The sequence below is a fragment of the Sciurus vulgaris genome (assembly GCF_902686455.1).
Source record: "Sciurus vulgaris genome assembly, chromosome: 19".
NCBI classification, from domain to species: domain Eukaryota; kingdom Metazoa; phylum Chordata; class Mammalia; order Rodentia; family Sciuridae; genus Sciurus; species Sciurus vulgaris.
In genome coordinates, this window is record NC_136480.1 from 9,193,007 (window position 1) to 9,220,169 (window position 27,163).

At 43.4% G+C, this 27,163-nt stretch overlaps 1 protein-coding gene across 3 annotated transcripts in view; it reads right to left on the reverse strand.

The window, feature by feature from the left end:
* Positions 1-19,601, reverse strand: part of MTMR14 (myotubularin related protein 14) — a 46,506-nt gene extending 26,905 nt beyond the window's left edge. For 2 of the 3 annotated variants that reach the window (XM_079122400.1, XM_079122398.1), the window contains exons 1-7: positions 19,324-19,601; positions 17,929-18,077; positions 10,468-10,576; positions 4,000-4,075; positions 3,613-3,673; positions 1,566-1,688; positions 182-255 (exon numbers count right to left, since the gene is read on the reverse strand). In XM_079122400.1, the coding sequence (XP_078978526.1) occupies positions 182-255; positions 1,566-1,688; positions 3,613-3,673; positions 4,000-4,075; positions 10,468-10,576; positions 17,929-18,077; positions 19,324-19,479 (748 nt within the window). In that variant the 5' untranslated portion in view covers positions 19,480-19,601. The remainder of the gene's footprint in view (positions 1-181; positions 256-1,565; positions 1,689-3,612; positions 3,674-3,999; positions 4,076-10,467; positions 10,577-17,928; positions 18,078-19,323) is intronic. The other variant, XM_079122399.1, reaches the window with a different exon arrangement.
* Between the last annotated feature and the right edge of the window lie 7,562 nt (positions 19,602-27,163).

A 27,163-nucleotide genomic window follows, 5' to 3' on the forward strand; every position in this document is an offset into this window, starting at 1 on the left:
ACACCATCATACAGTAAGTGTTAATGCCTGGAAATGGGTGACAAAATCCATTCTGGCTAATACAAGCTCTCCCTGGAAAGTTCCCAGGGTACCAATGTATCTAAGAACAGAAGGCTTCCTTGTGGCCTGAGGGTCCTGAGGCCTTGGAAAACTGTCTCTTGGCTAGAAAAGAGCTCCCTACCTGGATACGGGATGGAGAGGAGAGTGAAGTCGGCATAGCGCTGGGCTTTGTCCACCTTCTCAGAAGAGGTTACACTACAAGACAGGGACACAATGTGTTATGGTCACAACACACAAACACACACCTTTCCTCAAATGAGTATTTTAACAACCTAAAACAAACCTTCTGCTAAAAAACTGTTCTTCAGAATTAAGAATCATTCCCCTCAGAAGTGCTTACTTTGAACAATGAAGCTGAACTTCCCTGCCCTGACTCCAACACCTCCAGTGAGAGAGCTTCCTCTTCTTCCAACACTGCAGCAAACTTCAATCACAGTAGGAAGTCGCAGGACCACCTTCCATACATGTCCCATGAACATGAGCCATATAGCCACTCTGACCCAGGAGGGCAGAGGGAGACGAGAGCCAAATAAGGATGCTATCTCTCTGGGGAACCCTCTGCTCTACTGCCTTCTCTAACAGTCACTTGGGCCACTTCTAAACAGGATGAAAAACAGCACCAGAAAAGAAGCACTGAGACCATCTGACAAAGGGTGGAGGCAGGTAAGGCAATGTGTCCATAGGAAGCTGAACTCTGACTTGAGTATCAGTGTCCCTTATTTCCTGAGACAACCTTTTAGGATAATCAAAAGATATTTTAAAGAGACATTAAGCAAGTTTTTGGGAAATCTCCATAAATTTCATTATTTTAACCTAGGTTCCATTTTTAAATGTTTTGCCTCTATACATTAAGAGTTAGTGTATTTTACTTTTCTGCTGCTGGGGACGGAACCCAGGGGCACTTTACCACTGCGCCACATCCCCAGCCCTTTTTATTTTAAGACAGGGCCAAATTGCCCTGGGCCTCACTAAGTTGCTGAGGCAGGCTTTGAATTTGCAATCCTCCTGCCTCAGCTTCCTGAGTTGCTGGGATTATAAGTATGCACCACCACACCTGACCCACGTGTATTTTTCTGTAAAAGTAGTCACCAAATCAAAACTTTGGTACACACTAAATTCTGGGTTCCATTTAAAAGAGATTCTAATATACCAAGGATGGCATATAATTTAGAGCCAAAGAGAAAAAAATAAAAAATAAAAGGGTCTAATGGAAGGAGGGAGTAAGCACTAGTTACAGATTCATGACTCCCTTAGTCACTGGCTCCCTCAGTCAAAAACACGACCTTGAGCAATTTACCTAGTCTCTCTGTGCTTCAGTTTCTTGTCTATACAAAAGAGAGACATGGGTGCCTGCCTCCCAGGGCTGTTTGAAGGCAGAGTGAGAGGCTGCACAGAGCAGCCTAGGCACGAGGGCAGCAGGCAACACCTTCTACATACTACGACCAGCCCTGTTAAGTCGTGAACACATCACTTCCACCCACTTCGAGGTAGATGCCCATACTTACTTCATGCCAAACTTCACCTTCTTGTTTTCCACCATCAGGTCACAGATGTACTTGACTGACAAGTACCGAAGCAACCTTATGTCATAGCCTCTGACCTTATCAAAAAGGTGCGTGTCTCCACTTCTGAAACAAAAAGCCAGAGGGAAAAAGTTACTTAGGATGTTGTTTAGGATGGGGGGCTCATTCAGTTTGGGAGTTACTGGCAAGAACTTGGGTTCCTCTTCTCCAGAGGCCAAGGAGAGGGTTCAGGGAAGGTGACTTTTTAAAAGATTACCCCCATCTCTGGGACACATTTCGAAGAGGAGCAATTTGCAGCCAGAATGGGAAAGGGCTTTCTGGCACTGCTTGACATTAAGCCAGGAGACTCAAGATAATCTCAGATCTAAAGAAAAGTGAGCCGGTGGCTGATAGAGTCTTTGAGCTTCCATTAGAGTTGATCTTCCTCCAGCCCCTCCCTTTCCCCCATTTAGGACCATTTTTAGCCACATGCCTTGCTCATAATGTAACAGAGTGAAATTCTTGGAGAGAGACTTTTTAGAGCTATTTTATCAAGTGATTGTGAAATACTAGCAAGTGAATCCCTCTACTTAGCAGACCTATGAAGCAAGCAGAAAGATAACATTTTTCTAATCCCCAGGCTACCTTTTGATCAGCCATGCATATACAGACTGAAGTATAAAGAGCAAACAGTCATCATCACATTTATTTTTAAATGTCCACTACTTTGTGGCCCTAACGGTCTCTTCACCAACATGCATGCTGCCAATGACCTGGCTGAGGCAGAGGTCACCTGATCTTAGGGGTAAGAGCTAAACATTCTTGTGCACAAGCCAAAGCCACTGCTTTCAGAGCTAATGGGCAAAACTGGAGTGCAGCAAGATGCCTTTTCCTGTACCAATCCATGATTTGGGCAGCTGACCTTACTGGAGTGTTGGTGTGCATTCCAGAGATGCTTGACACTAGTTAAAGACTTGCCACATGGTGCCAACCACGCAAAGGCGATTTTCTAAAATACAGTGCTAGTTTTTTAAAAATTTGAAAAGGGGACACAAAGAACCCCTTCCTCCCTTTAGGTGGGCTCCAAACACTGATTTGTATCAAGCACCTTTTCAAGGCAACAATCATGCAATTGTGGGACTTCTAGTCACTACATGTGTCTTCCAGGCTGGGCCACAGGTGTATTCTGTGGGGACTGTTGCCCCCGCCCTGTGTTGTGCAACACCTGACAGGTTGGTAGCTGGCACCCTAACTACACAATGCAATCACTGTGGGGCTTTAAAACCCAGGGTAGCTGGGCATAGTGGCTCACACCTTAATCCCAGCAACTCAGGAGGTTGAGGTAGAAGAATCTCAAGTTAGAGGTTAGCCTCAGCAATTAGTGAGGCCCTGAGCAACTTAGTGAGACCCTGTCTGAAATAAAATATTAAAAGGGCTGGGGGTGCTGGGGATATAGCTCAGTTGGTAGAGTGCTTGCCTCTGAAGCACTAAGGCCCTGGGTTCAATTCCTAGCACCACAAAAAATAAATAAAAAATAAAGGGGCTGACTTTTGCGGCTGGAGTTGTGGCTCAGTGGCAGAGAGCCTGCCTAGCACATGCAAGAGACTGGGTTCGATTCTCAGCACTGCATATTAAATAAATAAATAAATAAATAAATAAATAAATAAAAAAAAGGGCTGGGGATGTGGCTCAGTATAAAGGATCCCTGGGTTAAATGTCTAGAAAAAACAACAACAACAAATACAGAAGTCTGGGGCCTACCTCAGACCTGCAGTACCAGAAACCCCAGGGGTGTGACCTCTCTGAGATCCTAATGTTCCTTTATCCTGGCTGAAGACTGCTCAGGCGTTCACTAGTCAGCTTTGGGATGAAGCTACTAAACAAGACTTCACCAGCACTATTTCAAGGTATGGACTTGGTAGAAGAGAGGAAAAAGCAATCCACTCACATGGACCAGGGATGACAACACACTGTCAGTACAAGCATGACTGCCACTGGCCAGACACTCCATTTCCTACCAAGCCCATGCCCACAGCCACCCAGCACTGACCGAAGAGCACAATCCTCTTCTGTGATGTCCTCCACATCTGCCCAGGCATCATCTGCACCCCCTGCCAGAGAAAGCAGTTTGTCAGCAATGAGGCAGGTGGAACCAGGCTCCACGCAGGGGCTTCCTGATCAGCCTCCTTCCCACAGCGCTAAGCCTGGCTGAGCCACCTGTCTACACCCCAGGAACAGTCCTCACATCTCTCTCCCAACACCATGTCCCCCATGTGTCCCACAGTGTGCTTTACCTCTCAAGAGCATTCCTCCTGTCTCCTGGTCCCTGAAGAAAGGAATGCCCTGGTTTCCACCCAGCTCACTCACACCTTCTGGTGGCCAGTTTCTAGGACTAGATTCTCATTCTTAGACCCAGAGGAAGCTGCTCGAAACTCACCTGAGAAAAAATAGTTGTAGCCAGAGCGTCCGTACAGCTCCCCCCATCCAGCCAGCGTGGCTGACCTGCAAATGTGCTGGGAGACAAAACAGCGTGTTCAGAGTCAGCTGATTTTCTGAAGTGTGCTCAGCTGAAGTGAAGGCCTGGGCTCTGATTCTTCTAGGTGGGCAAAATGGGTCAAGGTGTGTTCCCCAAAGTTTCTATCAGCATCAAGGCTACTACAGCCAGTCGCAAAGATGCCTGGAACTTAATCCACAGCCTTGCTCAGAGGCTCCCCTCAAATCTGAAGCAACAGATGTTATCAACAGTAATGGACATTTAGTGGCTGCTCTGTGTGAACCTGGGCACGTGCTAGGCAAGCACTCTACCAATGAACCACATTACCTAGCCCACAGTACTCTATGATTTTCCAGAGGCCCACTTTACGTCTCCAGATTTACTGGGTATAGTACACATAGTACTGAAAGATTCATGCGAACTCGTACAACCAGCCCATGAGGAAGGTGTGGCTGGTAGCAGGCATCTCTATTACTTCACCAATGAGGAAAAGAGAAAGAGGCACAGGAGGTTAAGGGATGAACAAGGTTGTAAAATGAAGGGTAAGTTGCTCCTTGATCCAAAATCAGCTACCTCCAAAGTCTGTGTGCTTATTGCTTGGAACTTTTTAGCATAAGGGAGCACAGCACAGGAGGATACTTAAGGTGAAAATATTCGGGGCTTTTTTGTTTGTTTTTATGGCATTCTGGAGAGAACCAAGGGACTCATGCATGCTACCCAAGCACTCTTGCCACTCAGCTATACATTTTTGCAACTTTTAAAAAAAGAAATTATTGCTGGGTGCAGTAGCACATGCCTGTAATCCCAGTGACTGAGGCTGAGGCAGGAGGATGCAAGTTAAAGGCTCAGCCTTGGTAACTTAATGAGGTACTGTCTCAAAATATAAAATAAAGGGTTGGGGATGCAGCTTAGTGGTAGAGAACCCCTGGGTTCAATCTCCAATAGCACAAAAAAGAAAAAAGGAATTGTAGTGGCTATGATTGTGCTTATTCTTTAGCTTTTTTCTTATCACTGAAGAGAACACTTAAGAGTTAAATTCCAGAAACCAGGGAACCACATGTACTTTAGTACCTAATTGTAAGTCCATGCCTTCAAATAAATTGCATCTGATAAGATCCAGTTGAGTTGGGGGGAACGGGAGTAGGTTTCTGGAGATGAGGAATCTGTAGATTGGCTAAAGGCTGGGAGAACACAGCCCCAGAATACTAGAGAGTGGGGAAGCTATGAGGAAAGAGCAGAAGTCACACAATCTCAGATATAAAGTGGGCCTCTGTTAAGATTACAAAATGCTGTGGGTTAGGGAACATGGTTTGACCTACAGTGCTGAGCAAAACACAAACAACCACAACAAAAAGAGAAGATTACAAATGGTCGAAATATTGTCTGAAGACTTCTCCTTCTCTTCCTATAAGATAAGGGTAGGAAAGAGTTTGCTGCTACAGGAAAGGGATGTGTGTGGGGACTACTGTCACCTTCTGGTCTCCCTGGGGGTGGGAGCAGGCAATAGAAAGCAGCTGCATCCAACCTGGGACAGGTTGGGAGCTTTGACCTGTTTACTTCTTTGCCTTCCCTACTACTCCAGCTCCAGAGACTGTCTTGTTCTGTCTCTCCACATCATAGCCTGGGACCACTACTGCTTTTTCCAGAGCAGCATCTTCTCACTGAGCATGCACTTACCTGTCAATCCCTCCTCATGGGGAGGTTGGCCTGGAAGCCAATGGAGAAGGTCTAGAGATGGGCCTAAGTGAGGGGCCTCACACCCTGGTGATGGTCACCTAACTTTTTCTGGATCTAAATCCACTTTTTAAATCTGATGAAAACTACTGGGCAGAAAGGCACATGCTTATAAACCTAGTGACTCAAGAAGCTGAGGCAGGAGGATTGTTAAGTTCGAGGCAGCCTAGGCAACTTAGCAAGACCCTGCCTCAAAACAAAAAATAAAAAGGACTGGGGATGTGGCAATGGTACCCCCTGCCCCAGGTTTAATCCTTAGTATTTAAAAAAAAAAAAAAAACAGATGATGAAAACTATCAATTGTCTCCAGAAAAAAAAAACTGTACATACCACAGTTTACCTACATTTCCAGAGCAACGTCCATCAAAGGACCCAGCCCAGCTCTCAGTTAAGATCAGTCAAGTAATTTGGAGAACCAAAGTAGAGAGCTTCAGTAGAGAGGGCCAGTCCCCAGGTAGAGGACCCCCAAGACTCCCACAGAGGTGAATTCTGATCCTTAAGAGCAGGGTGACGGGAGGGTGGCAGTCATCCAACTGGCACATGTCATTCTCACGCTCCACACTCATCTCAGCTGCTGGGACCTGCTTCATTTTCCATTGCATTTATCTGTCAAATCTTTTCAGAGCAGTTACACACCATTTCTTTGGTTGTTGAGCACTCAGATCTTCTTCCTGCTCCCCCTTCTTCTCCCAAACCCCTTCTGTTAGCCTCGTCTTTCTGGAAGTCCAGTCAGGTAGACTGGCCCATCAGGATGCACTCAGAGTCAGATGGAGAAGAATCAGTGAGTTGGCTAAATTCCCAAGTGAGTACCTAACTCTTCAGAAAGGTCCCAAGTGGATATGTGGCAGGTCTACTCCACCATGGCAGAGTCCAACTCTCAATGTCTGTTCTAAAGCCTAACAACTCTAAATCATGATCCATCATTTCTGCACCTTAGCAAGACAAACTGTGAATGCTCTTCAGTTACCTAATTATGAACGGCCTCTGCACTCAACTGGATCTGTCAATCTAATAAACAACTTTGGCACACAGATTAAAAGTCACTGGGCTGGGATATAGCTCAGTAGTAAATCATGTGCTTAGCACACATGAGGTCCTGAGTTCAGTCCCCAGCATATAAAAACAGTAATAAAATAAATAAAAAGTGAATGACCTTTGTCCTACCTCTTTTATGGGAGAAAACAAAAAGATAGAATTGTCCCAGTTTTTTGGGACTGAACATAGGGGTTCCCTACCACTGACCTATATCCCCAGCCCCAGAAAGTTTCGTTTCTTTTTTCAGTACCAAGGATTGAACCCAGGAGCAATCAACCATTGAGTCACATAACCAGCCCTTTATTATTTTGAGACAGTGTCTCACTAAGTTGTTTAGGGCCTACCTAAGTTGCTGAGGTTGGCTTTCAAATTGTGATCCTCCCATCGCTGGGATTGCAAGTCTGTGTCACTATGCTCAGTCATGAAGTTCCTTTTTAACCAACTAACGAAACAAACAAAAAACCCGTTTACATTGCTTTCACATTAATTTGAAGTAATGTTGGTCATTATGCTGCCACCCTTGCACAAGTTACAAGTGCTGCTGTGAACCACTCATGTGAGGACCAGGTCCCCAGCTCATAGTAGCAGCCATGCTCCCGACCTTTCTAATTTCCCTCCAAATGCCTTCCCCACTTTATCAGTCCCAAGGACTATTTCGTTCATCTGTCTCTCCAGAATCTAACTGAAGGACCACTACTATTTGATTCAGGGTCACATCTTCCTGCCAAGCATGCATCTACATGCCAGACAGTCTGCTAGGTGCCAATGGACTACAGGGAATCAAGGCCTTGGCCCAAAGGAATTATAACAAATAGATGTTTCACCACATAATCAAAACAAAGCACGTGTACACAGGTGTTACATGAGTAGGCACCGACTGACTTGGTGGGAGATAAGAAAAGCAAAGTGAAGAGAAAAATGGCAACACACTGCCGGGACAAGAAAGTGCAAAGGGAGAAGAAAGCGGAACTAACTGCAAAGCCCCTGTGAACACCTAGGAACACCAAAAGCTCCTCAGTCTTATCCTGCACAGCAAACCCCCTGGAAGAAACTCACTGCCATCCCTCTGCGATCTGTTAGCCCAGGGCTCTTTTCTCACAGCCCACCTGAGATCTGTAGGCTAGCCATCTGCCAGACAGCTCCCCTTCTAGACTAAACCTCAAGAATATGGAAATGTTTAGCATGGCATTTCCTAAATGCATTCAGCAAAGTTTCTGTCACATGATCCACAGAACAAAAAGGAATTCCAAAATGGACAAAGCCACATGGGTACCTTTACTGGGGGACTTCTTAGAGTCTAAACTCTGTCAATATATAAACATCAATGCATTTTTAAAAATTTATTCATTCATCCATTTAGTGGTACTGGGGATCAAACCCAGGGCTTTGTGCATGCTAGGCAAGTGCACTACTGCCAAACCACATCCCCAGCCCACCAATGCATTTTATAAATCTGGACGTTGGAGGTTAAGCTGGCTTGATCATACAGTTATTTCTCTTATTTGAAGGAATGCTTTTCACAAGCCTATCCTTACATGGATCTTCTGTGGAGCAAACACTGGTTCAAGTATTTCCTACTTCTAGTGACAAGCACTGTGATCCACAGAGCAGTGATCGGTAAACTGGAGACCCAGTAACTTCTAAACATAAAAACTTTCTAAAGTGGCAACAAACAGCTATATGAAGATCATTTTCTGAGACTTAGCTTCCACATATACTTTTGCCAAAAATGCATTTGCCCAAGAAAGTTTTTAACAGAGACTTCTTCTTTACCTCCCTTTTTCATCTGCTCTTCTACTACACAAAAGAAAGAAAGGTGCCTCAGGACTGGGCCAACACATACTCTACTCCCCACCATCCAGGTCAATCAGGCTGGGTAACTACAGCTGCAGGCTGTGTGCTCCTGGACAGAGTGTGGCACTCAGAGATCTGCTGCACAGGCTACACCCCTGCTCTCCTCTAGGCTCTCTGCCCTTGAGTTCACTCCTTCTGGACTAATTTCCCCCAAATGTGACTTGCATTCTGTATTTCCCTGCTCAACTATCACAACAGTTCTCCTGGAGAAACAAACACCCTGGCAGCATTTGGCCTCACTCATTCCGTCCCTCTGCTTGGACATGTACCCTCTTCTCTAGTCATGAAGGCCTTCTGTCCATCTTTCCTTTGCACCCCCATGCTTTCTCCAGCACTGTATCACCTGCTTGGGACACCCTCCAACCCCTTCATCAGTTGGCTTGTCCTCCAATACTCTCGAGCAACATGACTCTTTGGAGGTCACTGGTCAACCAGTCTACACCATGCTGCTCTCTTTGTTGGGTTCCCCTTACACTACACCAAATGATCTTATTTGTAGAATGGTACTGAAAACACGTTCAAATACCAGCTCTTGTGCTGTGTAAAGTAAATGTGGGGAAGTTACTTAACCATTCTGAACCTTCATTCATTTGGATATTCCTTGTACACACTTATAAACTCAACAACTCAAGAGGTTGAAAAGGAGAACTGCAAGTTCAAAGTCAGCCTCAGCAACTTAGTGAGACCCTGCCTCAAATTAAAAAAGAAAAATAAGGGCTGGGGAGATAGCTCAGCTGGTAGAGTGCTTGCCTTGCAAGCACAAGGCCCTGAGTTCAATCCCCAGTACTGCAAAAAAAAAAAAAAAAAAAAAGAAAAAGAATAAAAAGAGCTGGGGATATGGTTCAGTGGTTAAGCACCCCCGGATTCAACCCCTGGTACCAAAAATGAGACCACATTAGGGAGTCAACTTAATAGTAGCCACTAGAACATAAGCTCCAAGAGAGTAAGGATTTTGTCTACTTTACAAGCTGACACATCTTAAGGCCTGAAATAGTGCTTGGCACACAGCACACATGCAACATACACTTTGTTAACTGCATGACTGAAGGAATGAAAAAACTTGAAGTCTGATCTCATTTGATTTAATCTACTCTGTAAACCTTTGATGCTTGTATGATTATTATCCTCACTTACTAGTAGAGTGAACTGAGGCTCTGCATAAGCAGTAAGTGCCAGAGCTACAATCTGATCTTTTAGGGAGCAAGAGAAGATGAAGGTTCATGGTCTACATGGCTATAGAACACTCCAACTTTCTTTAATTTTCCAAACAGCCAAAAGGGCAGAACACAGGGTGGGGCTGTAAAGATTCCTTCCCTAAAGGAGGGACTGTATAGAGGGAAAAGAGTGGTGGGAGGGGTGGGGGGAAGGAAAAAAATAACAGAATGAATCAAACATCATGACCCTATGTAAATGTATGATTACGCAAATGGTATGCTGTTACTCCATGTACAATCAGAAACAACATGTATCCCATTTGTTTACAATAAAAAAAAAAAAGATGGGAACGACCCAAAATTCTACCAATAAATGGATAAACAAAATATAGCATATTGATACAATGAAGTTATTATTCAGCCATTAAAAAAAAAAAAAAAAAAAGGATTCCTTCCCTACTTGAAATCGTCCTTGAATCAGAATTGATCTGTTTCTCTGGCCTGCTTCTGACAGCACCAGGTGCAGTAACCATGCCACCCTTAATTAGCGGAGAACACAAAGACTCTACATTTTACAGTAAGCCAGTTACCCAGAAGAGGTTCTCAGAGCATGGGGCCATGGGGTGGGCCTTACCTTGCCTTTGAACAAGATTACTGGGCAGACGAACCGTCCTCTGCACCTGGCCATCTTGCTTCGGTTGATGAGGTCTTGGAGCTTGCTCACTTGTACGGTGCTCTGAAACCTAATGTGAAGGCAAGAGGCAGATCAAACTGGCTTCCACATGGGCACTTTGCCATGGGCAAAAGGCCTATATACAGCGACGCCTGCCTGTAATCCCAGTGGTTCAGGAGGCTGAGGCAGGAGGATAGCAAGTTCAAAGCCAACCTCAGCAATGGTGTGGCACTAAATAACTCAGCGAGACCCTGTCTCTAAATAAAAATACAAAACAGGGCTGGGGTTGTGGTTCAGTAGTTGAGGACCCCTAAGTGCAATCCCTGGTGCCTTAAAAAAAAAAAAAAAAAAAAAAAAAAAAAAAAAAGTCTATATACATACTCACTGGAGAGTTAATACATGCTATTAATTCTTAAATTTTAGATAATTGATATACTGTTTGCTTTTTTAAATTTTTTTTATTTTTGCAGTTGTAGATGGATAGCATGCCTTTATTTTACTTGCTTATTTTTGTATTCGATGCTAAGGATCAAACCCAGTGCCTCACACATGCTAGGCAAGCGCTCTGCCACTGAGCCCCAACCCCAGTCCAATATATTAAGTTTTTTAGGGAGAGAAAAAAAGTACTAATGATAGGCATTAAAATCAAAGTTACCCTGATTTCAGAACTTTAATTAAAAAAAAAAAAAACTGAAAACATAATATGTAAAAGACAAAAATACATATAGGAAATTGACAGTTGACTATGTCTAGGGTGTCTACTATTTCGCTTTCAAGGTATGACCTGGTACCTAGAGACACTCTGGAAACCATAAGGTCACTTTTGTGATCTTTTAGGGAGGGCGGTGAGATGACAGTTCGTGGTCTACATGGTTATAAGATATTCCAACCATCTTTAACTGTCCAAGGAGTCAAATGGGTAGGAAATGCTGGGGCAAAGAAGGCAAAAGAGAAGCTACCTATGGCACTAGAGATATCGTCAATGCACCAGGTTCTGTAAGGAAGCTCCTAGAATGTGAAAGATTCAGGTTCAGAAATGGGCCCCAGCAAGTCACACCCAAAATCACACTTCACTAAAATAAGGGCCTATGTTCAATACCAACCTGCAGCAGAGGTCTTCGACCAGTTAGTCAGAATTTCTAGCAGTGACAGAGAAAAGAGGCAGGAAAGTTAAAGCGGGAAGCTTTGCCAGTTGTCCAAGTACACGCAAATAAGGGAAGAAAGGGGCTCAGGTTCCTGCCTTAAAAGAGGTGAGCTTAGACATGTGGTGGCACGTGCTCTAATCCTAGCAACTCAGGGAGCTGAGGCAAGAGTATCTCAAGTTTGAGGCCAGCCTGGGCAACTTAGCTAGCTACTATCTCTAAATAAAAAGGGCTGGGAATGTGGTTCAGGTGTAGAATACCCTTGGGTTCAATCTCTAGTACTGCAGAAAAAAAAAAAAAAACTTTTCAGGCTGAGCCCTAGAAGGGCTTTAATTCCTTTCACATTCCAAGCCTTCTAGGGATCCTCATGGACACATGCACCAAGATAACTGTTTTAGGAGAATTTATTCAGCAACTCCCATATCTGTGGTTCCTTTATTACATGAATCTGGATTCTGTTGGGGTTAATAGAATTTGAATTCTTTTTTAATTTTTTTTTTTTTTTTAGTTGTAGATGGACACAATACCTTTATTTATTTTTATGTGATGCTGAGGATCGAACCCAGTGTCTCATGCATGCTAGGCAAGCGCTCTACCACTGAGCCATAATTGCAGCCCCAACATTGCTAAATTCTTAGTAAAAATGTATTTATTTTTATTCCTAACTGTGACTTGGTAATATAACAACTAACAAGTGGCAGGGTCTGAAATTAAGTTCAGAAAAGGTCTTCAAGTAAAACCAGGATTAATAGTTTGAATGACTTTGTGAGTATGGTAGTTTGAGAGGTTGAAGCAGGAGGATTTTAAGTTTGAGGACACTGTTAGCAACTTAGCAAGGCCCTAAAAAACTTAGTGAGCTCCTATCTTAAAATAAAAATAAAATGGGCTAGGAATGTGGCTCAGTAGTTAAGTGTCCCTGGGTTCAATCACTGGTACAAAAAACAAAACAAAACAAAACAAAAACCTTATAAAAACGGTTTCAGTGATTTTGGAAGAGACAAAGGGGGGGGGGCTAAGAAGACTTAGGGGGCTGAGGTTGTGGCTCAGTGGTAAAGCCCTTGTCTAGCATGTGTGAGGCACTGGGTTCGATTCTCGGCACCACATATAAATAAATGAATAGAAATAAAGGTATGTCAACATCTAAAAAAATATTAAAAAAAAAAAAGAAGACTTGGGTTTCCCATGGTGTATTTTTCTGTAAAGTCCAATTTAAGATACAATTTTTGTTTACTAAATTTTTTTTTCTTTTTTTTTTTTTGGGGGGGGGGTACAGGGATTGAACTCAGGGGCCCTCAACCACTGAGCCACATCCCCAGCCCGATTTTGTATTTTATTTAGAGACAGGGTCTCACTGAGTTGCTTAATGCCTTGCCATTGCTGAGGCTGGCTTTGAACTCAGCTATCCTCCTATCTTAGCCTCCAGAGCCTCTGAGATTACAGGTGTGCACAACCATGCCCAGCTAATTTTTGTTGTTGTTGAAGAAAGGAGGAATGGTCAACCTGCAGATGTTGGGGTGCCTTTACAAAGTGCCTGTAGGGTGGCACAGAGCTGCCGGTCAGCCCAGGGCACTTGAATGTTGCTGTCCTCCCTTAACTCAGTGTACCTACGAAATAAAAAGGCACCTCAGTCTAAGACAATTGTCTCATTAAACTCTGACTCTAAGACTATCCAACAGAGCAAGTACAGCCCTGCATCTAGCACCCCTCTTCCTACCCACAGGGTGCTCCAGAATCTTTTCTCCATCTGGTCAGCTCTACATGTTCCAGCTGCCTCTCAGTTCACTCATACAAGTAACTCCCTCTGAATCCTAAATGCCTTAAAACTGCATTTCATTCTCCTTATTACTCACTCAGCAAACTCTCCTTGATTCCAGGTGGAAAATATGCCTGTTTCCCTCTCAAGGGCTTTGAGCTGTCTTTAAATGTACAGACACATCTTTTCTTCTTAGGCTAGCTAAGAGTTTATTTGCCTGGATCCCCCACTCAAAGAACCAGTGCAGTTTTGTTCTCGCACTAATTCCTGCTTTTATTTTTATTAACTCTTGTCTTTAGGAGTTTTTATGGCAGTGCTAAGCAGCAAGTTGTATCTGGAACATGATACTCATGTGAATGAATAAATGTAGACTTACATATTTAGGTCTGCAATATATGCACTGAAATTTTGGCAAGATGTTACCAAGTAGTGAGGTTTCTTTTGATATTTATCTTTTTTTTTTTTTTTGTACTGGGAATCGAACCCAGGGGTGTTTAAACACCGGGACACCCCCGTCCCCCACCTTTTTATTTTGAGACAGGTCTCGCCAAGTTGCTGAGGCTGTCCTTGAACTTGCAATCCTCCTGCCTTAGCCTACTGAGTCGCTGGTAATACAGTATGCACTACCGTGCCCAGCTGAATTTTATATTTCTTGAGTATCATTTACACACAAATAAAACTGTTTTCAAGTAAAGAAGAAAATGTTGTCACTTAACTTCCAATGGCAAACCTTCACACAACACACTTCCTAAACTATGTTGATTTTTCCTTCTACATGTCCCAAACTTCCTGAAGCAAATGTTACTGCTACTATTATTTAATAGATATAAGGCACAAAGTGTGGCCTATACCCCATTATCTCATTTGTCATTAGCCCCATTTACAGATGAAGCATGTTACTGAGATGAAATCACTGGCTCAAGGCCACAGAACAGGTAAGCAGGACAAGTGACTTCCAAACCATGGTAGGTGGTCATTGAGCCCAGGGTTTTAGCCACCATCTCCTAGACCCTCATCTGTACTTCCCCTAACTGTGGCTCTTATTATACTGTTACTGCTTATTTGTCTCTGTTTTCCCCAAACCTAAGGGTAAGGACTTCATTTATCTAGTTTCTAGCAGGATTCTTGGAGCCTACTACACAGTAGCAGCTCGATGAACACTTGCTGACAATCACATGTTGGCTGTCCAGAGACCCTGAACCAGGCTTCTATTCCTAGACAATGAAGAGAGTTCAGGAGGGTCACTGTGAAGACCAAACCACTTCCTGAATCCAGTTCTGTCATTTTTAACTCAGTCTAGCTAGTATCATAATAATATCAAAACCAAATGTAGGGGGCTTGCCTCGCATGTGTGAGGCACTACGGTTGATCCTCAGCACCACATAAAATAAATACGTAAGATGAAGGTATTGTGCCCATCTACAACTAATAAGAAAAAAAATTAAGAAAAATGTAAAGAAGGAAAAAATTTTATTTATTCCTCTCCAAGAAATAGGCATCACCACCCAAAAATCACCTCAATACCTCTCTGAGGCCTTCCAAGGAGTGAAAAGTAAATCAAACTCCACTAACTCCTCTAGAGTGAAGGATGCTATATAGTGGCCCTGCTAGGCAAGGTGAGGGTGAAAGAAAAAGGCAGAGCAGAGTCAGGAACCCCAGTTTTTAACCCCATGCCACTTACCACCTCAATAATCTTAAACAGGGGCAAGTTGCCTCTCCAGGCTTCAACTTTCTATGCAGCATGGGGCAATACTATCTTCCTGGGGGATGCAGCCTAATGTATGAGACCCTAACATCTACCAACCAAGTAGCCAGTCAACAAATATTAGTTTCCCTCTTTTTTTTTTTAATGTTTTTTTAGATGTTGATGGACCTTTTTATTTTATTTATTTATTTATATGCGGTGCTGAGAATCAAACCCAGTGCCTCATACAGGTAGGTAAGTGCTCTACCACTGAGCCACAACCCCAGCCCTAGTTTCCCTCTCTCTCTTTCTCTCTCTCTCTCTCTTTTTTTTTTTTTTTTTTTTGGTGACACTGGGGATTAAAACCCAGCGCCTTGTGCATGCGAGGCAAGCACTTTACCAAATGAGCTATATCCCCAGCCCAGTTCCCCCTCTTTTAAGAGTTAGATTGAATCAGCACTGAATTTGTTTCCTTCCAGGAAAAGCATTTCTGAGGTGACCAAGACCAAGTTCTTCTACCTACTGTTATTAAAGGGTGGTTTGATATCACCTGGGAGCTTGCCAGAATGTCCCCACCTTAGATGTACTGAAATCAGATTCTGCATTATACCAAGATCCCCAGGGTGGAGAGCTGGGCTTAATATCAGAATGCCATCAGGATAGAGCTAAACAGCCAGCCAGCCCTGATGGGAGTGGAAAAAAAAGGAAGGGCGAGAAAAAAGTCCTTGTTGAGAAACTGCCGCCTAAAGGATCATAGAAGGTAAGTTTACCTAACTCTGGAAGGAGTTAGGAACAGATAAGAATCATAAATAAAGGGCCTTGGGCTGGGGTTGTAGCTCAGTGGTAGAGTGCTTGCCTTGCATGTTAGATCCTCAGCACCATATAAAGAAAAATAAAGGTGTTATGTCTATCTACAACCAAAAAAAAAAAAAAAAAAAAAAATATATATATATATATATAAATAAATAAGGGGCCTTAACAAAGTCCAGTTCTTTAGGTTGTAGATCCCTAGAGAGGATGGTGACTATACTTTCTATAATCTTCATAAAGAGGCCCTAATATATTCATTTTTTTAGGAACCCCACCAGGACCTCATGAGTCAGGCACTCTTAGAGAAATCCCCACTGTAAGGATGAGGAAACTAAGGCTTAGTTCTTAAACTCCTCTGAGCAGGCTGTTCCTCCACTTGTAAGCCTTTTCTGGTTCCCTGTGGCCCAGCAGTACTCAGGCTACAACATATAAGATACCTAGGGAGTTCTGAGAAGGTAACTTCTGGATTCTGATTCAGAAGATCCAGGAGTGGTCCTAGAGTCTGTAATCTTTTTTTTTTTTTTTTTTTTTGGCAGTACTAGGAATTGAACCCAGGGGCACTCTACCACTGAGTGACAACCCCAGTTCTTTTTATTTTTTATTTTGAGGTAGGGTCTCGCTAAGTTCTCCAGACTGGTTTCAAACTTGAGATTCTCCTGCCTTAGCCTCCCAAGTCAATGGGATTACAGGTGTGTGCCTCTACACCCACTTAGAATCTGTACTCTTAATGTGTACTCAGGGGACACTGCTACAAAACCATTAATACCCACACATGATCCATAAGTCCATGCTCTTGGTCTGATGATCAAGACCCTATATAATCTGGTCCCTAAGGGACTTCAGGGAAACCCTAGTCATTTTTCCAATGGCAGCAAAGACTCCCCTATAAACCCATAAGGTTTTCCCAGACACACACAAGACAGATTCACCATTCTCCCTGGCTGGCTTACAGAAGCACTTCTCAAGTCTTAATGTGCATTTGAATCACTTGGACAGCTTGTTACGTTATGATTCTGGTTCAGTGGCTCTGGGGCCTAAGATTCTATACTTCTAAGTTTGCATGCAGGCAGACAGATGACCATACTTTGATTTAAAGAGACCAGTTGCATTGTACACCATGACTCTGCTGTAGCACTCTGTATGGACACAATGGTAGTCAGCAACTCCAGGGATTCTCTTAAGATCAGTAGCAAGCAGGGAGGCTAGATGAACAAACTCAAGAGCAAAACTGGAACTTCAATGCTGTCATTAGTTATTTGTGTCAAGAAACTGTGACCATTTACTGACTGCCTATAGGCTACCTCCTGCAGCAGGCTCTTTATGTTTCCTCTCCTATGAATTGTTACCCCACAAAAAACACTCAAGCCTTGGTAGGCTCTCAATGGTAACTCTGATTTCTAATTCTTACAACAAACATGTCAGGCTTGTATTAGCACCATTTATCACTAGGGACTGCACTAGCAACTTTTCTAGAATTTTAATTAGTCCTTACAAGTCCTAATTAAGATGAGGCAGGAAATTATTGATGAGAAAACTGAGGACAAAGAAGTTAAATAACTTGCCTAGGTTTAGTTATGTAGCCAGCAAATGGGGCAGCCAGGATATAAACTCAACTTTCTTGCTCTAAACCTGAGGTTCTTAGGGGCTACACACCGCAAACACTCTCAAGTCTGTCTTAACACAGCATACCACCCACCCATACACTTGGAAAAGAAAAAAAAAGAAAAAAAAAAATCGACACGGAGGTTGTTCAGAGAGGTGAAGTGTGATATCATGTCTCAGGACAATGAGCTCTAGGGAAGGAGTGAGAGAAATCCAGGGTCATGACTTTCAATCCCTCATTAAAAGCTATATTACCTTGCTAACTTAATTTATTGAATCCTAAAGTTATTCTTAGCTAGCCAAGAATAACTTGCCAGTTACTCCTAACATGGCAAGAAAATATGTCTGCTTGCCCAGCTACAACTCCCTGACCCTGGGGATGAGTTTCCAGGACCTCCCCAACAAGCATAGTATGGTCACATGATGCTCACGTGTCTTTCTCCTTCTCAGAACTCTCATACTCCAGGAACACGATGTGCCGGGGGTAGTGGCCACAGATATCCCCATTCACATTTGGAATCACGCTGAAACAGTAGTCTCGGCCAAACAGCTCCAGACATCTCTTCTCAATGCGCTCAACCTGCACAGAGGAAGAGACTTAAGCATGAAAATGAATCTGATGTTCTCAGGGTCAGATTTATGTGGTCCATAACTTGGAGAGGTCACTGAGAATACCGTGTGCCTCTGTGATGATGATTATTATTCAGTGCTGGAAATAGATATGATGCTGGCTCACAGGCCCTATGTTCATTAACCCATGTAGCATACTTCAGGAAGGACCCTGAACCCATTAACACTGCATGTGAAAACTATGTGTGTTCAGCATTTGGAGGACAGGATCACAGCTTCCACTTGTTGCAAATGAAATGACAACCCATAAAATAAAAGAATCTTTCTCTAGGTTACAAAACCTGTCACTAACCCTTGGTGTCAGATTCTTCCCTCTTCTCCAGCTTCAGACTAGTACCTTGAAGCTCTAGTCATTGTAATCAGTAAGAACTTCAGACAGTATCTACTAACACATCATTTACTTACCAAATAGAAGGCACAGCTCCCCCTAAGGCTGTTCACTTTGTTCACAGTTCAAGAAAAGCCCACTGGGGGGTTGGGGGGGAGAATCACATAAGCTCTATAACATCTCAAGAAGTTTACAAGTGATTAGAAGGCCTGAAGAGACACTAAGCCCAGGTGCAGTGGAAGGTGTTAAGTTAATGCTAAGATGAGGGAGGGAAATCCCACGGGGGGAAAAAAGAGAGGAACTGAGAACTTCTTTTGATACAGGAACAGAGAGGGAGTGTGGGTTGTCTTCCTGCTCTATAGGGGAAGGAAAGGGATGGGCCTAAGTCATGCTGAGACCTTATAAGGTGGCAACTCACGCAGTCCACGTCTTGGTTCCGTACTGTCCCTTCATTCTGACCTCTGACCTGGAGGAATCCTCTCCCTATTTTTACTTGGATTTGCCGTTCTTGCCCTGAACCACCCCCACTCCCCAGGCACCAGAAGCAGAATAATAACATTCCTTAGTTCTCCTCTCTAACCTTTGCTCCTGGTCCCTCAGTTCCGACCCTTGACCTCCAAACCCCTAGTCTCAAACCAAGAAGACCGCCCGCCTTCCTCGGCTCATTCTGATCCTAGTTTCTCCTTTTTTCATTTTTAAGCCCGACCCTTTCTCTCCGGGTCCAGACTCTAGAGAAGTTCCCTCTCTACCCTCTTCCTCAGTAGACAAGTCTCACTCCTACCTTCCTGTGCCCTCGGACCTCGGTCTTTCCTTTCTAACTTCCCAAGATAGGGGGGTCTGCTCCTGTTCTGCGCGCCTCGGGTCTCACCTTAGAGCCGCTCGTCCCGCTGCCGTCCTTGGCCCGGTACTGTGTCCGCGAGAACTCCTCTAGCAGCTCCCCGAGCCCCGGCTCCTGAGGCGGCGGACTACCTGAAGAGGCTGAGGACCCCGACGAGGGGGCGGCGGCAGCCCGAGCGCCGGCCATGGCCCAGCCCCGCGTCCCGTCAGTGCGCCTCAGCCCAGCCCATGGCACCTGGCGACACCGACTCCAGCTCTGGAACCTCACGAGCCGCCTCAGCCGCCGCCTTCCTCTCCCACTTCCGGCCCCGCCCCACCCTGCCGGATGTTTACTCCAGTCCTGGCCAATGAGAACTCGGCACTCGCGCCCTACCCACGACTGCCGGCCCACCCGTGACGCGGAGCGATCCAAGTGGTCTCGGGGAGGGGGCCGCAGCCGCTCGCAGCGGCCCGGGCTCCACCCCACGGGGTTTCCCCTGGGGAAGCCGGGCTGAACCATCGGTACTGCGGCGGGAGGGTAGTGCGGGAACTAGTGGGAAGAAACGAGAGGAAAGCGGAGAAAAGTGGAATGAACCATTACAGGGAGAAGGGGAGGCTCCAAATTAGCGTCGGCAACCATAATAGCAGTAGTAACTAATATGAAAACAGCGTTTCATAAAGCGCTTTTCTTCCACTGCTCTTCACAACGTTCCTATGAGTACAGTACATTATATCGCCAACCATATTTTATGGAGGAAGAAATATTTTGTTGAGGAATTAAGGCGGTGTGAAAAGCGCTGTATTCTTTTCTCTTTTTTTCTTTAATGGAATATTTCAAATATTCAGAAAAGGGGTGACTAGTATAATGGACCCTCATGTATCCACCACAGTGTTCAACAATAATTGGCAAATGCCAGTCCCTCCTGTTCGATGAATCCTTGCCGGTCAAGGGATTATTTATTTTTATTTTTACTTTATTTTATTTTTTTGGTGCTGAGGACTGAACCCAGGGGAGTTCTACTGCAATAGTGGTCTACTTTATACTTTGAATATAGTCCCTGCTGCTCTGTCAGTGCAACTTATTTCTTAAGTAGACATGTTTCTTTCTCTTCCTCTGTCCCTGTTCCTCTCTAATCTCTCCCTCTCCCTAATCTCAGGGGAAACAGGATTACCTTTCTTCCCCATCTTAGGCAGAGTTATCTGTCCCTGAGTACACACCCACCAGAGGAACCAAGTCATCCAGACTTTGGGGATGGCACCAGAAGATCTCAGAAATGATTATCTCCCAAATTAACAGAGTGAATTACAACTCCAGAGACCATGTGGAATGCAGTCTTTGAATCACCTCTTTAAAAGCCCCCTGTTCCTGCTAATGGACAGACTCACAGCCTTTAGGATAGGAGTCCCCGGTGTTTCTCCTTTGCTAACAAAGCAATAAACTTTTTCCTTTTTCTCAAAACTGTTTCCTTGTTATTGGATTGGCATTGGGGACAAGGACTGAGCTTTGGACAACACTACCACTGAATTACATCTCCAGCTCTTTATATATTTACTTTTGAGACAGGGCCTCCCTAAATTTCTGAGCCTGGCCTCCCAACTTGTGAGCCTCCTGCCTCAACCTCCCGAGTTGCTGGGATTACATGCAGTGGTCCTCTGTGCCTGGCTCTCTTGTGAAATGACAAACCAAGTGAAACAAAGATAATCTCCAAATGAATCAGTTTATTCCAAGACACATGAAAGCAGAATAAGCAAATAAGTAGAAGGAATATATGAAAATATAGGCAAAATAGATAAAAGCAAATTAAGCACAGAGCACTTGTAAGGGCCCAAATACTATCCACAGTGAAATTGTCCAAAACGGTCAGGGAGGCCAGTCCCTTCAAAGTGACACTTGGGGTTAGGATTGCCACCTGTTGTCAGCAATTAAGTAAAGGACTTGTTTTATTTACCTCAGGCAGATGTTGAGCAAATGATGCTTTTTTGCAGAATGACTGTCCCCAGAGTGGAGTCTTAGTGAGCAGTACGAAGGAACTGGAATTTATAATTCCAGAAATTTTATTCACTCAACTCCCAGGTTTCAATTTTTGGAGGGAACGTTCCAGAAAATTGACTATTGCATATCAGCACACAGTTTTCCTGTGTCTATCAGTCAACCAATTATCAAGGATAACTGTAAGCAGTCACTTGGCTCAAAGGTTGTGTTACAAGAGGAAGCTCAATACAGAGTGAGTAATGTCAAAACATAGTCACATTAATCTTAATTAAAACACCAATTTTCTGAGACTCACACGAGGCATAACAAGGCAAAACAAGTCACACCTGTCCACTGTCAGTCACTACCCATTCCCCAACTAGATAATCACTATCTTGACTTCTAATACTGTATATTAGTTGTGAGTGTTTTTGAACTTTAGTCAAATGAAATCATAATGTGTACTCTTTTGGGTTTACTACTTTCCTTCAACATGTTCTTAAGATTATCTTTTGCACATAGTGATAGTTGTTCATTCTCCTTGTTATTCCATTGAATAAATACATGACAGCTTTTTTGTTTAATTGCTGATGGACATTTATATAGTTTATATGTTTGGGCTGTTAAAAATGGTTCTGTGGGGCTGGGGTGTGTAGCTCAGTGGTAGAGTATACACCTGATCCCCAGCACCACACACACACACACAAAAAAAACAGTGTACACCTGTCGTTCAAGAGGCTCTAGGTTTGAGCCCCAGCATTGCAAAAAAACAAATAAAATGAATGTAGCCAGGCACATGGCCCGCACCTATAGTCCCAGCTACTTGGGAGGCAGGAGGACTTCTTGAGCCTAGGAGTTGGAGGGCAGCCTGGGTAACTTAGTATGAGCTTGTCTCAAAAAAAAAAAATAATGCTCTTATGAATTATTTTGTAGATATTTTTGCTAAGCCTATAGCTTTCTCTTAGGTAGACATTTCTCTTATATAGACATTTCTACCAAGGAGTAGAATTGATGGATTACATGGTCAGTGTGTACATAAGTTTATCAGAGTCTTCCCCAGAGGTTGTATTCATTTATATTCCCACATACTTGCCTCTTGCCACCGTGTGGTAATTTTCATTTTAGCAGTTCTGGTGAGAATGTAGTGGTTATCTTATTGGGCTTATAAAATACCAACTTCATTTATTTTTAATTTTAGAGACCTCCTAGGCTCCTCAGGCACTGGGACTACAGACACACAGTAGTGCATCCAGCCCCCCACCCAAAAAAAATCAGGTTTACTAAAGTACACAGTACGTGTGATAAAATACACCCACTCTACTGGTACGTGTTGCGAAAAAGGTGTCGCCAAATTATAAAATTGCCACCACAACCAGGAGATTGAATGTTATCACCTCCCAGAAAGTTCCTTTGAGTCTCCTTCCAGCCAACCCCTCTGATCCCCATCCCCAGGCAACCACTGATTTGCTTTCTGTCCCCAGACTCTCCTATAAATGGAATCATACAATGTGTACTCTTCTGCATCTGGCTTCTCTCAGCATAGTTAATTTTGGTTTTAATTTGCATGTCTCTGATTAATGAAGCTGATCACCTTTTCCACATTTACTGCTTATTTGAATATATTCTTTTTAGTAGCACTTTGTTAACATCTTTTGCTCAATTTTCTACTTGGGTTATCTGTATTTTTCTTATTGACTTGTAGAAGACATTTGGATATTCTGATTATGGTTTGTGAAATATGTGCGTAGTAAACACCATCTCTCATTCTCTGCCTTGCCTTTTCACTAAGGAGCCTTTTGGTAATGAAGAAATGCCCCCCTCCCCTGCTCCCATACTGGGCAAGGACCCCAGGGGCTGTACATCTGAGCTATATCCTCAGCTTTTTTTATTTGTTTGTTTATTTTCAGACAGTCTTGCTGAATTGCTGAGGCTGGCCTTGAACTTGCGATCCTTCTGCCTCGACCTCCCAAGTAGGTGGGATTACAGTGCAAGAAAGAAGGTTGTCCACAAGCCTAAGCACCAGAGTTGACACCCATCCAAAGTCAGGTGCATTGATGCACACCTGTCATCCCAGCTACTCAGGCGCTGAGGCAGGACAATCACACGTTGGACGCCAGCCTCAGCACCTTAGCAAACCTCTGTCTCAAAATTAAAAATAAAAAGAACTGAGGATATAACTCAATGGTAAAATGCCCCTGGGCTCAATTCCCAATATTGTAATCATCATCATCATCGATATAGATATAAATTTAAAAATTTTAGAATCCAAACAAGATCTCATTTTCACATTGGATGTGTCTCTTAACTCTCTTTGGGTAAAATGCCACACAGACATCATGTTAGAAACTGATGCCAAAAGGAACAACTTTCTAGAATCTAACAATATCATGGAAGGTTTGAAGAAGACTAGATTGGCCAGTTTGCCTTGTGACTTGGACATTCCAATGGACTTGTATAATTCATGACCACCCTGGATTTTGTCAGTTTCTAACCACTGGATTTACCTCAGTCTTGCTTATCTCCACCAAAGAATGCTAAAGTTCATTACTCACTTCTTTTCTTTCTTCCTTCTTTTCCTTTCTCTTCCCTTTTTTTTCCCTTCCCTTCCCTAAGCTATTTATTTGACCTTCTGAGAAATCAGGATTAGCGGGATAATAGCTAAATTTCTCTTCCCTTCCCTTTCCTTCTCCACTAAGACACATCCCAAGCCCAGGCTGGCCTTTAAGCTTGTGGTCCTCCTGCCTCAGCCTCCTGAGTCACTGGGATTATGGGCGTTCACCACTGAGCCTGGGTAGTTTTGTTTTTGAAAGAAAAAAATTACATCATGGGCTTATCATGTTAAGTAAAAATTATAGGAGGCCCCAAGAGACCAGATTAGAAATCAAAACAGAGAGCTGGGGATATAGCTTAGTGGTAGAGCACTTAACCAGCATGCACAAGATCCTGGCTTCAATTCCCAGTACTGAGGGGAAAAAAAAGAAAAAGAAAATGAACTCACTCATGCTAAAGTCATCCTACTGAAACTAAGCTATTTATTTGAGCTTCTGAGAAATCAGGATGAGCAGGATAACAGTCAAATTTCCCAAATAGGCCTGTTGCAATTATCGTAAAGACGTTTCCTCTGCCTTAATCCTTACACAAAAGAAGTACTAATCTGATATTAACCCCAAAGTTATTTTTCTATGATTCCGTCCCTACAATTCTGAAATTGATTGATCTGCATTGATTTGGGAGACCGAGGCAGGAGGATTGCAAGTTCGAGGCCAGCCTTGCCAACTTAGTGAGGCCCTAAACAACTTAGTGAGATCTTGTCTTGAAATAAGACAAAAAGACTGGGAATGTAATGCAGTGACAAAGTGCCCCTGGGTTCAATCCCTGCAACCAAAAGAAAAAAAATTGCAAAATGTTCTGCAGTTACCACGTGCAAGTCTTTTGAATACAGCACTAATCTGTGAGAACTTCGGGAACCATGAAGTGCAATATTGAGAACAGCATGATATCATCCACCTGGCACAACTGGGAAACAAATGCTTCATTGTGCAAGGGTCTGTCCCATTTGTGCCATCCGAGGGAAGGGATTTGACAAATTAATTGGCTTGTCTTTTTTCTTTTCCAAGCAATCTGCCACTCAATAGTGTCTGTCTTGCGTATGAGCAGGGGAAGGACCTACTGAAAATCACTTGAATGTAATCGTATTTTTTTTTATTGCAAACAAATGGGATACATGTTGTTTCTCTATTTGTACATGGAGTCAAGGCATACCATTTGTGTAATCATAAATTTACATAGGGTAATGTTGTTTGATTCATTCTGTTATTTTTTCCCTTCCCCCCACCCCTCCCACCCTTCTTTTCCCTCTATACAGTCCTTCCTTCCTCCATTCTTACCATCCTCCTTATCCCTAACCCTAAACCTAACCCTAACCCTAGCGCTAACCCCTCCCACCCCCCATTATATGTCCTCATCTGCTTCGTATTTTCTTTAGGGATGTGGAAGAGCATCTCCCTGGGGCCTAAATGGGTTTAGTCATACATGGACATTTATAGGGTTATGGATTGAATGGTGCTAACACAGAGTGGCCAGATCCCAAAAGACGGGAGTGACTTTACAAAAATTTCATGCGTATGTTTGTGATATATGAAACCCTCTAGAGCTTGCACCAGGATCAAGGGTCTGCTTTCTGGAAGGAAGGAGGACTCAAATCTAGTGTAGAGGAACAGCAGCAATGAGGCCACAATCTCAGAGCTGAGGCGCAAGGAGACTGAAGAAGCAGAAATCATTGCTCCTGGGGAACTCCCAAATACCAGCAGATAACACCTGATGATTTGTATATGGTTTGTGCTCCATATCATTGTATTTTGCCTTCCAAACACAAAATCACTTTATAACAGTCACTTTATAAAAGAGTTTTGTTTTTTTTTTTTTTTGCTTATGAGTCTGGTCTAAGGTCAAGGGGCCTGCATCTGATGATGGCCTTCTTGCTGGAACAGTTCCAAGGTGGCTCAGGGTATTCCCATGTCACATGGCAAGAAAGAGGAAGTTGTGTGTGTGTGTGTGTGTGTGTGTGTGTGTGTGTGTGTGTTTCCTGCTTTTCCTGGTTCTTTTTCTCCTCTTTTGGTACTGAGGACTGAGCCCAGAGGCGTTTTACTACTCAGCCATTTCCCCGGTTCTTTTTATTTTGAGACAGGGTCTCACTAAGTTTCTGACGCTGGTCTTGAACTCGTGATCCTCCAGCCTCAGCCTCCTGAGCCACTGGGTTTACAGATCTGTACCACTCCACCTGGTTTCCTTCTCCTTCTTTTTTTTTTTTTTTAATTTTTTGTAGCTGTAAATAGACAATAAACCTTTATTTTACTTGTTTATTTTGATGCGGTGCTAAGGATTGAACCCAGTGCCTCATAGATGCTAGCTAGACAGTCATTCTGCCACTGAGTTACCTCCCTAGCCCTTCCTTCTTCCTATAAAAACACCAATATTCAATATGGGACTATTTTATCTAATCCCAATCACCTTCCAAAAATGATTAGGATTAATCACCCCTTCCTAATCACCCCTCTAAATGGTATAGTCCAGTTGTTTCCACTCTCTTTATACCTCATTTTGGGATTAAATTTCAACACATAAACCTTTGGGGGACACATTCAAACCATATTCAAACCATAGCATCACCCAGACTGGAGGTTTGGTTTCCAGTATGGAACTATTAAGTGGTGGTGGAAAATTTAAGAGGCAGGAACTAGTAGTGAAAGATGGTTAGACCATTGGGGGATGTAATGTAGTCTTCTTTCTCTCTCCCCCACCCCTCACTCCTATACTGGTGATTGAGCCCAGCGGCACTCTACCAGTAAGCTACATCCCCAGCCATTTTTATATTTTGAGACAGGGTCTTGTTAGGTTGCCCAGGCTAGCCTTGAACTCGTGTCTTCCTGCCTTAGGCTCCCTGGTTGCTGGGATTACAGATTTATTCCACCACACCCAGTTTAATGTAGTTCTTGTAGGAGCTCAGTTAGTTCCCATGAATGTAGGTTGTTAAAAAAGAGCAAGACTGGTTCCTCTGATCTCTAACTTCCGACCTTACCACGTAATCCCTTCTGCATGTGGCTGGTTTTCTTTGTGTTTCTCTTCTATGTTGTGACCCAGACAAGTGAACTTCCCAGAAACTGATCAGATGTGGTCAGTTCATTTTGGACTTTCAGCCTCCTTTTCTCTTTATGAAGCGCCTCTTTTCTTTATAAAGCATTGTGCCTCAGGTATTGAGTTACAGCAACGACAATGGTGTAATACAGTCTCTTATTGGTTCTAACCTGACAAATGGAAGCTTTAAACACCTTGAGTATACATGAGACAATTTGGGGGGCAACTGAATGGTGACGTTGTCAATGGTTTAATAATCAACAAATTTTGCAAGTATTTGTAGAGC